The sequence below is a fragment of the Quercus robur genome, chromosome 4 (assembly GCF_932294415.1).
Source record: "Quercus robur chromosome 4, dhQueRobu3.1, whole genome shotgun sequence".
Lineage (NCBI taxonomy): Eukaryota > Viridiplantae > Streptophyta > Magnoliopsida > Fagales > Fagaceae > Quercus > Quercus robur.
Genome location: NC_065537.1, coordinates 82888164 through 82902589, shown reverse-complemented (window position 1 = coordinate 82902589; position 14426 = coordinate 82888164). Strand labels below are relative to the sequence as shown.

The following is a 14426-nucleotide window of genomic DNA, read 5'->3' as shown; positions in this document are numbered from 1 at the left end:
ACTTCTTATTGGTTTACATTTAGCCTCATCATTAATATCACTTTTTTATTTACTAATAATTAGTCATAACATCAACAGTTTGTAAAAATTTTTGTATCTCTAGTATTACTCTTATTATAAAGTGGTAATAGGTACCAAAGCAGAGAGAGCAATGCAAATTTATTTTCTTTCCTTTTGAAGATATGGCAACTAATGGCCTTTTAGGAATTTTTTTAAAAAGGTTATTGCATAAGGTTAACGAATAGACATTCAATGCTTTTGATGAGGAATAGTTATTCTATATTTTAAAGAATAGCTATTGGTTTTCATTTAGGCCCATCATTAGGATCACTTTTTCATTTACCAATAATTACTTATCACATCAGCAGTTTATAAAATTTTTTGTAAAAAGTTTGTATCTCTAGTATTACTCTTATTATAAAGTGGTAATAGGTACCAAAGCAGAGAGAGCAACGCGAATTTATTTTCTTTCCTTTTGAAGATGTGGTAACTAGTGGCTTTTTAGGAAATTTTTTAAAAAGGTTATTACATAAGTTTAAGGAATAGACATTTAACGCGTTTGATAAGGAATAGTTATTCCATATTTTAAAGAATAGTTATTCATAAGTAATAATTATTTATTATAATAAAAATATAACCAAACAACCGAATAGTTATACCATAATAATATCTATTATATTACAGTATTTATTACAGTCTACCAAATGTACTCTTAGTTACTTACATGATACCTCTAATGTGGCAAATTGCACGTGATGATCTATGTAGAATTTGACTCAAATTATTGTTCTAATTTGGTTTGGATTTTCTTTGAGAGAAAGGAAATGGTTTATCGTTGTTTGGAAGTAAAGAAATTCTCCTAAGTATAGAAGGAAAGTTCCATATCAAAGACATAATTGATTATTCTTTATCCACCTTAAGGAATAAATTTGGAGATTTATAAATAGACATTGTTCCAAAATTTGGTGGCTTTTGTCCAAGGGTCCTCTTGAATGTGGAGAGGAAATGACTCCTAGAAGAATATAGAGTGAGTTAGAGTAGTTTGAGTATGTCTATTTTGTCCAAAAGAGTTATTGAGTGTATTAGAGTTTTAGGATTGTGAGTTCGCGCGCATGTGTGTGTGTGTGAGGTTTGTAAATTAGATTTTATTTTTAAAAGGTTTTGTTTATATTTGCATTGTTTTTTAGTGTTGTTTATATAGTATGTGAGTACGTATGTGAGTTTCGTTTATGAGACTTGGTTGAGTGTGATCATAATACATATGGCTAATAATGGATTTTGATTAGCGTTACCGATTGACATAGGCTTTGAGTTGAGTTGTTTGAATCATGTTAAATATTACTGATTTATGTAGTTTTATTTTCTTATTCGTATGAACGTGTGCTTCTACTAACTTCAAATTACAACAAATTTGTGGAATCAAACAAGCACTAATAGATTCTCAAAAAAAAAAAAAAAAAAAATCACTACTATATTTGTGGATTCAGTCATCTCTCTCTCTCAATTGGTTAGTTACATGATACCTCTTATTTGGCAAATCGCAAATATTGATACAAGTGGGAATTGTAAAATGGATCTTTTGTGCCTTGGAATGTCTGTCATAGGGTCTCCATTTCAGTCCTTTCACACCTCTCCAAATTGTTAGGTACATGTTGCATTATTTAAAATCCTTATCTATTATTTTTGGAGAAATACATACAACTTTTGTCTTTTTAATATTTTTATCAATTATTGGTGGGAGAATGTGTTGGGAAATTTAGACCCCGATTGATAGAATTAACAAGTTTTAAACCCAAGTTGTTAATTAGATTTATTATGAATAAAACTTGTTTAAAAAAAACAAACATCAATATCATGTTAAAATCATGTAGCGAAAAAATAAACAAGACAAAATATGATAACTCAGGAAAACCAATGAAACAAACTAGTTTCACAGAAAAAAACCTGGCGAGAAACCTTCCCTAAAAGCAATTCACTATAATAAAGAGAAGTTTAAGATCTAGTACAAAACCTTTGTCCTTAGACTTTACAATCCCCGTAAATGAACTCACAGTAGAAACCTTCTACTGCTTCAGAACTTCTGAACTCTTCAATATATGAACGCTACCCTTTTTGCACGGATCCTAGTATGTGACTAACCAATGATGCACGACTCTCAGTACGTGATTGACACACCAACTAGAAGAAGATGTTGGTTGCAAAGTTCTTTACTTCATCAATAATGAAGATCAAGAAGCACTTGGTTACAAAACCCTAAGGCGCAAAGACGCAGTAGCTTCTTTCAGAGAGATTAAGGCATCGGTCACCTTTTGCATATGTTCTTGTATTCTCTTATGTGACAACCTCTAAAATAAGACTTATATATGTCTAGGATTGTGAGAAAAGAAATCCTACACAAATACATAAGTATGGGCCGAAAATCAGATTTGGAAATTTGAATTTCGTAATTCTCACTCGATCGAGAAGGTGTCAAGCAGACAGAAATTTGCTCGATTGATCGACCTAGCTATCGAGAGGTATCGAGATTGCGATAAGAAGCAATTGAAGAGCTCAACAGATAAGCCAGTGTCGAGAGGTGTCAAGTAGGTGTCGAGCTTTAATAAATCAGCATTTCTTCACTTGTTTCTTGGACAAATTTTTATGACTTCAATACTAGACTTGAACTCTTGTTCTTTGAAGTAGCTTAGATATACCCAAATACAAGTAAAGTACGTTTTGTCAAAGGATTAACCAATTACATAAAATAGTGACATATGTTCCTAACAAGAGAATCACATATGTCTTAATAGAATGTTATAACTCAAACTTTTGTGTTGGGGGATGAGTCACATGGGTCTCCATCAGTCATTTTCTCTCTCTGAATCACTAATTAATTAGTTATATACTTCCTCAGTTGTTGCATTTACTTTATCATCCCTCTCTCATTAGGAAATTTCTTCCCGCTATTATATTATATATTATGGTCTAATTAATGTATGTCCTTAAGACATATATTAATCATTCATTTTAAAAAAAAAATTATGAAAAATTAAAAAAAGTTGGCAACTTTTTTTTTTTTTTTTAATAAAAAATTTCCTAAAATAGTTTACTAATTTATGCTCTAAGGGCATACGTTAATAAAACCCTGGATATTAATAGCAATGTAATAGTAATTCAAAAAAAAAAAAAAACTCAATATAATGATTTAGATTATTCATGCTTAACATTTTTATGTTAGAATTATGGTTAAATAATTAAATTTACTATTTCCTAATAACTTAAACTTGTGGAAGAATCGGTAATTTAATATTCTATTAGAGCAAAAAATTCTTAGTTTGATTCCTCTTATTTAATTTACCATTTCTTATCGGTTTAAACTTTTAGAATAATCTATAATTTAACATTTTCCAGTCTTTCTTCTTTTTAATTTGATTCCCTTTTCTATTCTAGTTAATTTCTTTATGCATAGGGGTTTTTCCTTGCCCACTACAACCCCCACTCCCCCTCCCAAGAATTATACATGCGTGGTTAATTTCTTATATATAGTTGTTTACAAAATTGTCCTCATTAATTTAATTTTTTAAGAGAATTTTAATTTTAATTTTAGTGAAAAGGGGTATTGACTTTGAAAATAAAATAAATAGCAAATTAAGAAAATTATTATTATTGTGTTCATTAATTTTTAAAGACAAATTTTTTTTTTTTTTTTTTATATAGATATGTTAGGTTTTGAAAATATGATATATATTTTTAGTTCTTTAACTCGCTACAGCCTAGCCTATAGTCCAAACCAACATCTTCATCTCCCATTTAAGGAATATATTGGTATCACTCCCATCTCAACAAGCTGCCTCGCTCTTACATAATTCTTGCTCAATAAATATCGAAAAAAGTAATATAAACAAATTGAAACACACGTAATCCTCAAATGCTTTTAAATTTGTAATAATAATTTGCCTCGGGTGGACATTTCCGCATAAAATAAAAAAATTGCCTCGGAGTGAAGGAGAGTCCAATCAGGAAATGTAATCAAACATGTGGTGTGTAATAGACAATGCGAAAATCCAGTGATTAAAATGAGACTACAATTGCGAAATTCCTGTAGTCTTTCACTCTTTCTCAAGTTTCTCTCTCCACACTTAACTTTATTTACGTTTTTTTTTTTTACAAGATGGAAAAAATTTTAAACTAGTCTAATTTAAGTGTATGTGTATATGAAACTCTCTCTTATTGACTTGAACTTTGACACTTGCCCCCCCAATACCTCACAAGCACTTAAATTTGTGGAGTGATCATCATACTAAGGGTATGTAATAGTAACTTTATTTACATTTTTGTTTCTCCATGAATTGGATACTAGAGATTGTAGAGTAGTTGATCAAGGGATATCCATTAATAATTGGTTACTTGGTTTGAAATGGATCCACATATACATGGAATACTCATAAATTTTTTGAATGTTGAATCCTTAATTTCTTATATCTTACTAGAAAATTTATTAAGTTTTGTGTTCAATAATTTATTTTCTCTACATTTGTTAATTAACACGAGGTCATATTCAAGGATATAAAATAAAAATAGTTATTTCCCTTTTCATTCTCTTTGAAAACCAAAGAAGGGAAATCATTTGTTTCCTTCTATTTTTTTCCTTCCTACGTCCAAAACACATGAATTGAGATATTTTCTTTTCCCTTTCTTTTCTCTTTCCCTTCTCTTGGTATTTTCTTTTCTCATCACATTCCCTAGAAAATATAGCCTTAGATCATTTACATTAGTTTGTACAAAAATTTATGTATATTTTAGCATAAAAAATTATATGTATTTTTTCTATTTTGCCTAACTAGTTTTCAAAACATCAACATTAGATTATTTATTTTAAACCATATTTCATTAAAATATCAAGTTTTCTTACTTTTAAAAATTATTTTTCTATTTTCACACACTACAACTACCATCCATTTTCTTCCTTTATCCTCAAAAAAAGCAAAATAAGAATAAAAATTTGAAATGCACAACAATAATGCTTGTGTATATTTATACAATTACTATAACAATAAATCATTTTGCACAATTGATTTATAAGCTAATGTGATCCTTATGTTATTTTACAACTCTAAATCTAAACAGCCCATGTTGCATCGCACTCCCATCAAAAAGACAAAATGAATCAAGTGGTGAACCAAATAAGTGCCTTTTTCCATCACTCATGAAAACCTTTGATGTAAACATTTTTGACCACATTGCAAGGGACAAACACGTCCAAGAAACTGACGGTTGTGTACGTGACACTTCAAAAAGATTCTGCATCTTTGTCAAGCAACTAAAGCGCTAAGGGCATTTGTCAAACCAATACATATGTTAAAACAGTAGTCTTTTCTCAGTGGATGTCCTTCTTATCTCTGGCACTCCACCTGACGCTTGTCCAGTGGCGGAGTTAAGAAGTTTTATTTTGGGGCCACGATTAACATAAATTATATATCTAAACAACAAAAAATTCAAGAAGAAAAAAAAAAGTATCATTATCATTATATTTAAAATGCTTTGAATAAATCATTTTATATTTTATGTTTCTATTTATTTATTTATTTAGATGTAAAAGAATATTATGTCATTGTATATTGTTTACTCTATAATTTATAAGTTATATGAATATTAAACACATTTTTTTTAACAATTTGTTGATAGTCAAGTATTGTAATTAAATCAATTATAAATTATAGATATGTGGTTAAAATGATTGAAATTTACATGGAATAAAAAAAAAAACAAAAAAAAAAAGCATTGCACTTGGGAAGATATTATTACATTTTACACACCCAAAAAAAAAAAAATCACTAATACTATTTACAACCTAATACACACATATATATCGTCACTCTTAACATATATTATGAGAGGATTATTACTTAATTATTTATTGATTATACTTATATTAAAAAGTACTTAAAAATTTAATAATAAATAAAGGAGGCCAAATTATATTTTCTCAATTAGCTACTCGTAAATATAATTACGTTATATATTAAAATAAATATTTTTCAAAATATTTGGGTTGGGGGGGGGGGGGGGGGGGTGCCTAGGCCCCCTCTAGGCCCTTTGACCATCCGCCACTGCACTTGTCAAAGAGACATTGATTTGGAGTCTTTGGACATTTGCGTCTTTGGAATCCGACGAGTTCAAGGGGATTGTGTTTGTGTGTACTTTATTAATTTGAGACCACATGGTACCTCGATTAATAGGGCCAAAGTATATAAATATAAATAGAAATTCATTGTACAACTCTAAATAAACATCTATTTTTGTATTAACAAATCGTCAATGAAGATGTTAGAAATATATATGCACAATAGTATAAATTTGCACACATAAAATAATTGGATTTGTGCCTATATTATTGAGTTAATATATATCTTTAACAAAAAAAAAAAAAAAAGAAGATGCAAAATCATTATTTCTTAATATATGACAATAAAATTATTTGAGAAAAGATAACTCGATGGTTAAAAAAAAAAGGATAATTTATTTTTAAAGAAAAAGGCAAAAATCAGAATTGGAAGTATAGAATGCAACCTGAAGAACAAATCCTGCTTATATTATAAAAAATTGACACAATTTCATGGATTAACTAATGAAAGCAAGATGTTCCTCAAAAAAAAAAAAAAAAAAAAAAGAAAAAAAAAAAAGAAGAAAAAAAACCTAATGAAAGCAAGATTATAACAAGTGTAAAAGAGGATTTGAATCTAGGTTCTCTTTATGGGATTTATTAGGCCATGCCACAAAATTACAAAATTCTTGGTAGCTAGTGAAAGCTAAAAGAAAATATAGACCACGCATCCATAAACTGAAAGCTAGCACAAGTAGATTTTTATGGATTAAAAAACTCTAGGATTTTATGGCAATTTCACCATGAAGTGCTTAAAACTCTATTTATATATTTTGAAATGTATTTATTGGATTTTGTCCTATCAAGATTTAAATAAACATGGGCTGTTAATATTTTAGTATATATTTAAATTATTGATGATATGGTAAAATATAATCCATTCATTTCAAAATTGATGCATAAGGATTTTATAGTGGCGTTTCTTTTAAAAACCTAAAATATTAACTTATTAAGTTCAAAATTGAAAGGCTACACATGAATAGTGCCTTTAATTATTGAAGGCATTGATTGTATTTTGCCGTATCAAGATTTAAATAAACATTGGCTATAATCATTTTAGTGTCTATATATATATATATATATATATTAAAATTTGATAATGTAACAAAATTCAATCATTTCATTTCAAAATTGATGAATAAAATTTTAAGAATTTTATTCCGTTAACTGTGATTCCCTGTCTAGATTGTTCTCAATCATATGCCTCTTCAACCCTCTGGTGGAATCCCTACTCTCTAGCGGAGTTTGGCAAAAGAGAACCACAAATTGAGGTGAACATTTATCACCACTAAGGATAACAAAACATCATACAAATAAAGAAAGAAAAAAATCATCGACCTGTCAATTGTAACATCCTAGACCACTACCAAACCGACATCTTCATTCCATATTTGGTGACAATGAAATCTCCAAATATCTTCTATTTTTTCCCTTCTCTTTTTTGTGTGAAAAATTCTCTTAATATCATATTACTATAACTCACAAGTCTTCTAAGAGTTTCTAAAACGTAATTATGGTTTTCCTTTTATACCTTGTAGTGTTGGACAAAATCTCTAAATGTTTTTGCGGACTTGGGCTTGATTTAAATTCTGCAGAATTAACATATTTGCAATTTTCGATCGGTCAAGTCTGATTTTTGATTGGTAGAGCTTCGCAAAACTTGAACTCTCCTTTTTGCAGCTTGAATGTTCTTGAATCTTGATTTGTACAATCTTGAGCAATGTCTAACACCTAATCTAGACATGTTTTTGTGCTCGGTTTGCCAACATATATAAAATAAGGATCTAAACATTTAATCATAAATATTTAGAACCTGACAGGTATAAATTATCTCTAGTGAGGAGGATATTTGATCATGCTCACCATACAAAGGTGCAAACCTTAGGGGGACCTTTACCCTCCAGATTCTTCTCCAAGTAGTTTCTGATATAATTATTATGTGACGTATAAATCACATAACATGTAATTTGAAATCATATATACACAAACTTACCAAATCTTCTTTTGTATAAAAATTTCAAAATATATACAATAAAAAAAGAAGTTTTCAAAATTTTCGACATATAAATGATAATGAAATAATTCTTTTAAAACTTGTTGTTTTGTGATATCTATTTATTTTTAGATATAGAGTAAATAGATTCAATTTATAGTGAACACATATTATGAGTTACTATGATTTTACTGTTACCAACTAACTTAATGAACACACAGTGGGTTTATGATTATCAACTATAAACATAGGGACATGTATTCCTATACTATCCTTATATTGTGTTGTAATACACAATTCTGAATAGTAATAATGTAGTTGTTAATGGTTTTTCATTGTAAATGTAGGAGTGATTTTTTGGAGTAACTTTTTTTTTTTTTTTTTTTTTTGAGTTTTAATCTTTCTCCAAAAAAAAAAAAAAAAAAAAAAAAAAAAATTGTAGTCTTTGTCTTACTAGGAGTGTTATATTTTTTAAAGCGTACAAGCTCAACATGCTTTGGGTCCATTTTACTTTTCTTATACTATACAAACATTACTTGTACAACATTCCTATGACTACTTATATAAAGGCAATGCCTTATATAATTTTATTTATTAGTATAAAAAAAATGATCCTTAATTCTAACATGGAATCGAATCCACTACTACGCCATTCCAGTGTAAAAATGGTAAAAATATTTAAAATTTTTTATAATTATTTGAAAGAATTAAAGAACAATGAAGAAAGTCATTCCCTACTGTTATAATTAATTAGGGAAAATTACAACTTATTTGATTGTGATTTTTGACACCATACAATATAGTCTCTTAAACCTTTTATTTTTACATTTTTTTATTGATAAATTTTTTATTTTTACATATGTTCTAAGGTTTAGACTAAAGTGAAATCATTAATTAGGTTCTGTCCAAAGTATCCTTAACATTTTCATCTTATTTCAAAGGTAATCAAAATGTAACAGTTAAAAAATATTGTGGGGCTAAATAAAATTATGTTTGAATCAAGATCATAAGGGAGTAGTTTTATTTATTTTTGATAATACTATAATTAATACAATGAGGGAGGGAGGATTTAAAACCTAAATGTCTTTTTGACACTAGAAAACATTAGTTGAGTCACAAGACTCTTGGTAGAAAGAGATACTTGTTTGTCTAATAAATATGCAAAATGCATTAGTTAATCTCGATGGAAACCTTGTCTAACCATTTTATTTTAATCCAAACTTTAAGGATTAAGTATAACAATAAAAACTTTGTCGACTAAATTGTAACATGGTGAAACCACAAAGGGGTATGTTATAATTTAGCCTCAAATTTATTACCAGCAAAGAGTACAAAATCCAAAGGCACATATGCCATGGCCAAATCCACACATTAAAAAAAGAAAAAAAAGAAGAAAAAAACTGAAGAAGAAAATCTACAGCTTGTCAGCCTTCTTTATTCTAGCTTATATCATGTAGGAAATTTTAGGATGCAGTTTGCTTCTACTAAACCAATTGCTACAATCTTTCAGCCTTTCAGACTGATAGCTGAAAGCTCTTGATTAGTAAACTCTCCTGCAGAGATAGGTGGATAGTTGCTCGCAAGTGGTGATTCTGCAAAGTGGCCCAAGGGCTTCAACACTGCTTCTGATGCTATGTGGGCAAACAACTACACACACGACAGAAGAGAAAAAAATATAAGTACGTACAGAGACATAAATTTTTTTACAACCATTGGTATTTCTTGTTTATGATTTGATTTATGACAAAATTAAATCAATGTAACAAATGTGAAATAAATTATATAAAGATTTGTGTCCCTAACAATACTCATAAGCATGATAACATAGAAAAGTCATTCACATTGAGCTCTCTAAAAGTGCCAACTTTATAGAAAATAAAAATAATGGTAATGATGGTTGATTTCTTGATTGCTGGTATGGTTGAGATCACTTACAGTTGAGGATACTCTCCATAGGCTTCGATTTTGCTCCAATGCTTGTTTAATTGCTTCAGTAGTTTTCTCAGTGACAACTACTTCATGCATTCCAGCCATGCAATCTCCAGCAGTCAAATATTGCATCTGGCACATAAAAGCAGCGCAAGAGGGAGAGAATTAATGTACAAATTAAAAGAAGCATGTACTATATAGCTAGCCAAAGTCTTCTACAATTTTTTGTTAGAACACACGGTTTTCGACTTAAATATATCATAATGACAAAAACAACATATTTTCTGTAATTTGTATGATTAAATGATTTGAAATTTACTATGATAATACTAAATAGATATAGAAGCATGATATGTTCATTTTTAAATTTACAAGCTAAGTAATAGCCCAACTTAAAAGTCAATATATATTAGAGATATAGTGATATATCTCCTATCTTCTTAGAATTCGTATGGTTGATGTTATTATTTTTACATAATTAAGATATAAATCTTAATTCATGCGTCAATTTTCAAACACAAAACTAAAAAGTTATTTTTTTAAATTTATTTATTTATATTAAGTTATTTATATTAAGTTATTGATGTGACCTAATGACATAATTTGCCACTTTTTATTTATCTATTTATATTTTTAAATATATATTTTTTTATTTAGATAAAATACTATTTTGGACCCTAAACTTTACTAAAATTTATTATTTATTCTTAAACTATGAGATATTCATTTTTCCATCCCTAAATTATTGAAAAATTCTTCCTTCATTCCAAAACTATTGAAATTGTTTTATTTCTGTCCTTAAACTTAAAATATCTTTTTTATTTCAAAATTATTGAAAAACTTTATTTTTTCATCTCTATCTTTGCCTCTAAAATATTGAAATTTTGTTTTTACAAAGTTTAAGATTGAACAAAGAACCTTTTAAAGTTTAGAGATGATTGGATACAAAATTTTTTTTTTAGTAAAATTTAGAAACTAAAATAGAATTTTATACTTTTCATTTTGGTAAAAGCCAGAAGATTCACGTAGCAAAAGTAGCTCACAACCATAAACACCAAATATTCATTACTCCTACCTCCTTTCCTGTTTGAACGAGAAGACATCCTTCAGGAACTGACCCCTCAACTTTTTGCCCATTTTTGACCCAAATATTTAGACCTGGGAATCTACTTCTTCCATGAATGGTAAGAAAATTGGTGTCATAGTGATATCCTGCAAGCACAGTTCCTTCCTGGCCATAGCTTTGGAGGTCACTTCCAGTTGGACCAAGAACATGGGGCCCCTGGTTTTTCAAAGGAAAGGCAGTCGTCATAAAAAATATATATTAATATTATTGCATTATAATGGAAATGAAAAAAAATATGACTCATACCATGCCTTAATTAATCATTTCCTGTCAGACTAAAAATTACATTACGCATAAATTAAATATGCCAAAAAACAAAATAAAAAAGAAAAAACCAATTGAACTGTTGAATACGTAACCTGCTTCATAAGAGATGTGAATGCATCCTTTGGCAAGCCAAAACCAATTGCTGCCATTTCAGCTACAACCTGAACAAAAAATTTTGGGTACACAATAACATTAAACAACATGCATAAAAAAGCATTACAAGTGAACTGAACCAAGCTAGGTGATGAGTTACTTCTGTGGCTGCTATCATTTTATATCCCCATGAATTCATGGTTTCAGTCCATCCAGGAAAACTTTCGGGTATGACAGGCCCTCCGTTGAGTTCCTGCACAAGAAAGACGATATTTAAAAGACAAAAAACAACACAACAAATTTAGTTTTGGTCTGAAAGGATCCATCTTCAATAGAAATGACGTATTCAGATTAAATATTACAAATCTAATAAAAATGCATCATGCATCTATAGTCATGCCATTTAATTTTAAATTATGTGACATTTTGTACACGATTAATTAAGAAGTTAAATTCTTCATCGTTAAATGGAGATGATATTGTCCTTAAAAGAAAAATTAGGGTTGTTCAAATTGTATTATGTGAAATTGTATGTGAAATAAAAAGAGTCAAGAGAAAATGTATATAATATGAAATTGAAAGAGAAGGTGAAGATGTGAGACCTTAAATCGGGTTTTTGAAGGACGAGGACCCACGCTCCACATGTAACGCCACTTGAGATCTGAGCCTACAGGAGTGACTGGTTGGGATTCTTTGGGCAATGCTTTTGCTTTCTCCTGCATTTCTTCATCAACCAAGAACCTTGGAACTTCTACTTTCTCTGGGGTTATCCCAACCTGTTATCTCCAATTGTGTAAGAGATTATTTTCAATATTTTAATAAATCAATGCAAACTCACATATTAAATTGGTGCCAATAACAAGACAAACATGATGGTGTTTTAATTATGCTCAATTCATCCTTTAATTTTCTGTCTGTATATACGGAAGCCTTCAATTAGTGTTTAGTCAACTACTTGATTCATTGGTAGGAATAAGAGAAGCAAAAGATTGAGATTTTAATAAAATCATTTAATAATAAATAATTAAGATTTTAAGAACTTTATAATATGGTTATTTTAAGATTTTTAAAGGTGTTAAATTAACCCTCCCACCTTTGGAGAAAAATCTTGTGTTTTCACTACATGAAATAGAATACTACTTCTAAACTCACATGTCCTAAATGTTATACTGCATTTATTGAAAACATAAGAAATCGCTTTCCACTTCGAGTAATTCTTAGGTATTCCCGGAGTACGGAGAATGGTGCTCCCTCCTCTCACAATTATATTAGGTCCATTCATTAAATTTATGGTAGAGTCCATTATGAATGTGAGAAGAGGGAGAACAATTTTTCCATACTTTAGGAGTACCTAAAAATTTAATCAAATGACATGGATTGTTGGCCATCGATTAGCACTAATTTTTTTCTCAAAAGATTTTTTTTTGTGGGTGGTTTGTTCCGTATCGATGCTGACAATTTTGTTTGAAATAAATGAGTTTATATATCTTTTTAAATAAAATATTCAACCATCTTTTAAAATAAAATATATAAAAAAAAAGGAAAAAGCTTGTCTTGAATTGATTTGTAAAGGTGATGAACTAAAACAGGTCAGTACATTTTTGTTAAAATGCGGATCAAAACCTTTCCTTGCCTAGGAGATGCTCTAAATCCTAACACTATTCAATCGTTCAAAATAAATAAAAATCTTCTTATTTTTCCTTACACTTTCTTTCCATTCCTCCCAATAGTTTCTTATCTAACCATTCTCACTAATTTTAATTTTTCAGTGTTTCTATATATTGGACTTGACATAAGTGTGTATATATTGTAGCAGGTCTAACGCATTAGAATACAAATTTCAACTTTCATGTCATGTATTCCACAAAATCAAACAAACCAAACCTGATAATGAAAGTCTGGTCGCTCCTGGGGCTGCTTGTACTCCACAGGGCTCTCATAGTACCTCTCCATCATCTCAATGAACTTTTCATTCTCCTCCTCCGAGCACCTTGGGTCCCTTACCACCACAGCCCCAGCTTCTCTCAAAGAACTAGCCACTTCCTTACACAACCTAGTCAGTTCAGGTCCCAGTTGCTCAGTTATCTTTGACGGCTCGCCGTCCAGTTTATCCATCACCGCCAGATAGGCCTTCAGGTCGATAACCTTGAGCTCCATTTACAATAACAGTAACAACAACAACAATAATAAGAAACAGTTGTTCGAGTTTGTGATGGCGAGAATGGGGTGGGTGTTTGGGTTTTTATAGAGGTGAATCGGGGTTCATATCCTTACGTTCTCACTGTGTGAAATTATTGTTGTTTTGTAATAATGTGTGACTCACTCGTAGCAGGACCAGCTTGCACGTGTGGATACAGCCACCTACGTATACAATAATTCTCCCATAAATTCGTTGGGTAGACCCCAATTGTGACCATACAAATCAACGCATGAGATTCAATCTTTATCAGTGTGCATGATTTTAGTTTACATTATATAATGCTCACTATGTGCATGATTTTTTGACTGATTTCTGGAAATCAAACAAGCACTACGATATTTGTGGAATCAGTACTCTGTCATACTTAGTTACTTACATGATACCCCTACTGTGGCAAATCGCGTGTGATGATACATGTAGAATTTGACTCAAATTTCTATTCTAATTTGGTTTGGATTTTCTTTGAGAGAAAGGAAATGGTTTATCATTGTTTGGAAGTAAAGAAATTCTCCCATGTATAGAAGGAAAGTTCCTTATCAAATAATTAATTGATTATTTTCTTTATCCATGTTAAGGGATAAATTTGAAGATTTAAAAATAGACATTGTTGCAAAATTTGGTGGCTTTTGTTCAAGGGCCCTCCGCATGGGAAAAGGAAATGAATCTTAGAAAAATA

The 14426-nt window shown here is 29.8% G+C and overlaps 1 protein-coding gene across 1 annotated transcript; it reads right to left on the bottom strand.

Annotated features, from left to right (window-relative positions):
- Window positions 1-9426: 9426 nt before the first annotated feature.
- LOC126724006 (uncharacterized) lies at window positions 9427-13776 on the bottom strand. The gene is made up of 7 exons (XM_050428054.1): window positions 13435-13776; window positions 12153-12326; window positions 11711-11803; window positions 11550-11618; window positions 11140-11346; window positions 10071-10196; window positions 9427-9782 (listed from the first exon to the last, which is right to left on the bottom strand). The coding sequence occupies exons 1-7, from the start codon at window positions 13705-13707 to the stop codon at window positions 9642-9644; spliced, it is 1083 nt and encodes a 360-aa protein (XP_050284011.1). The 5' UTR covers window positions 13708-13776; the 3' UTR covers window positions 9427-9641.
- Between the last annotated feature and the right edge of the window lie 650 nt (window positions 13777-14426).

Bases quoted from the DNA above. Each gene is read 5' to 3' on its own strand.
- LOC126724006 (XM_050428054.1), bottom strand. From the start codon at position 13,707: ATGGAGCTCAAGGTTATCGACCTGAAGGCCTATCTGGCGGTGATGGAT. The intron at 12,327-13,434 runs GTTTGGTTTGTT...TGGAGATAACAG, and splicing joins GACCAGACTTTCATTATCAG to GTTGGGATAACCCCAGAGAA. The intron at 9,783-10,070 runs GTAAGTGATCTC...TCGTGTGTGTAG, and splicing joins TATGGAGAGTATCCTCAACT to TTGTTTGCCCACATAGCATC.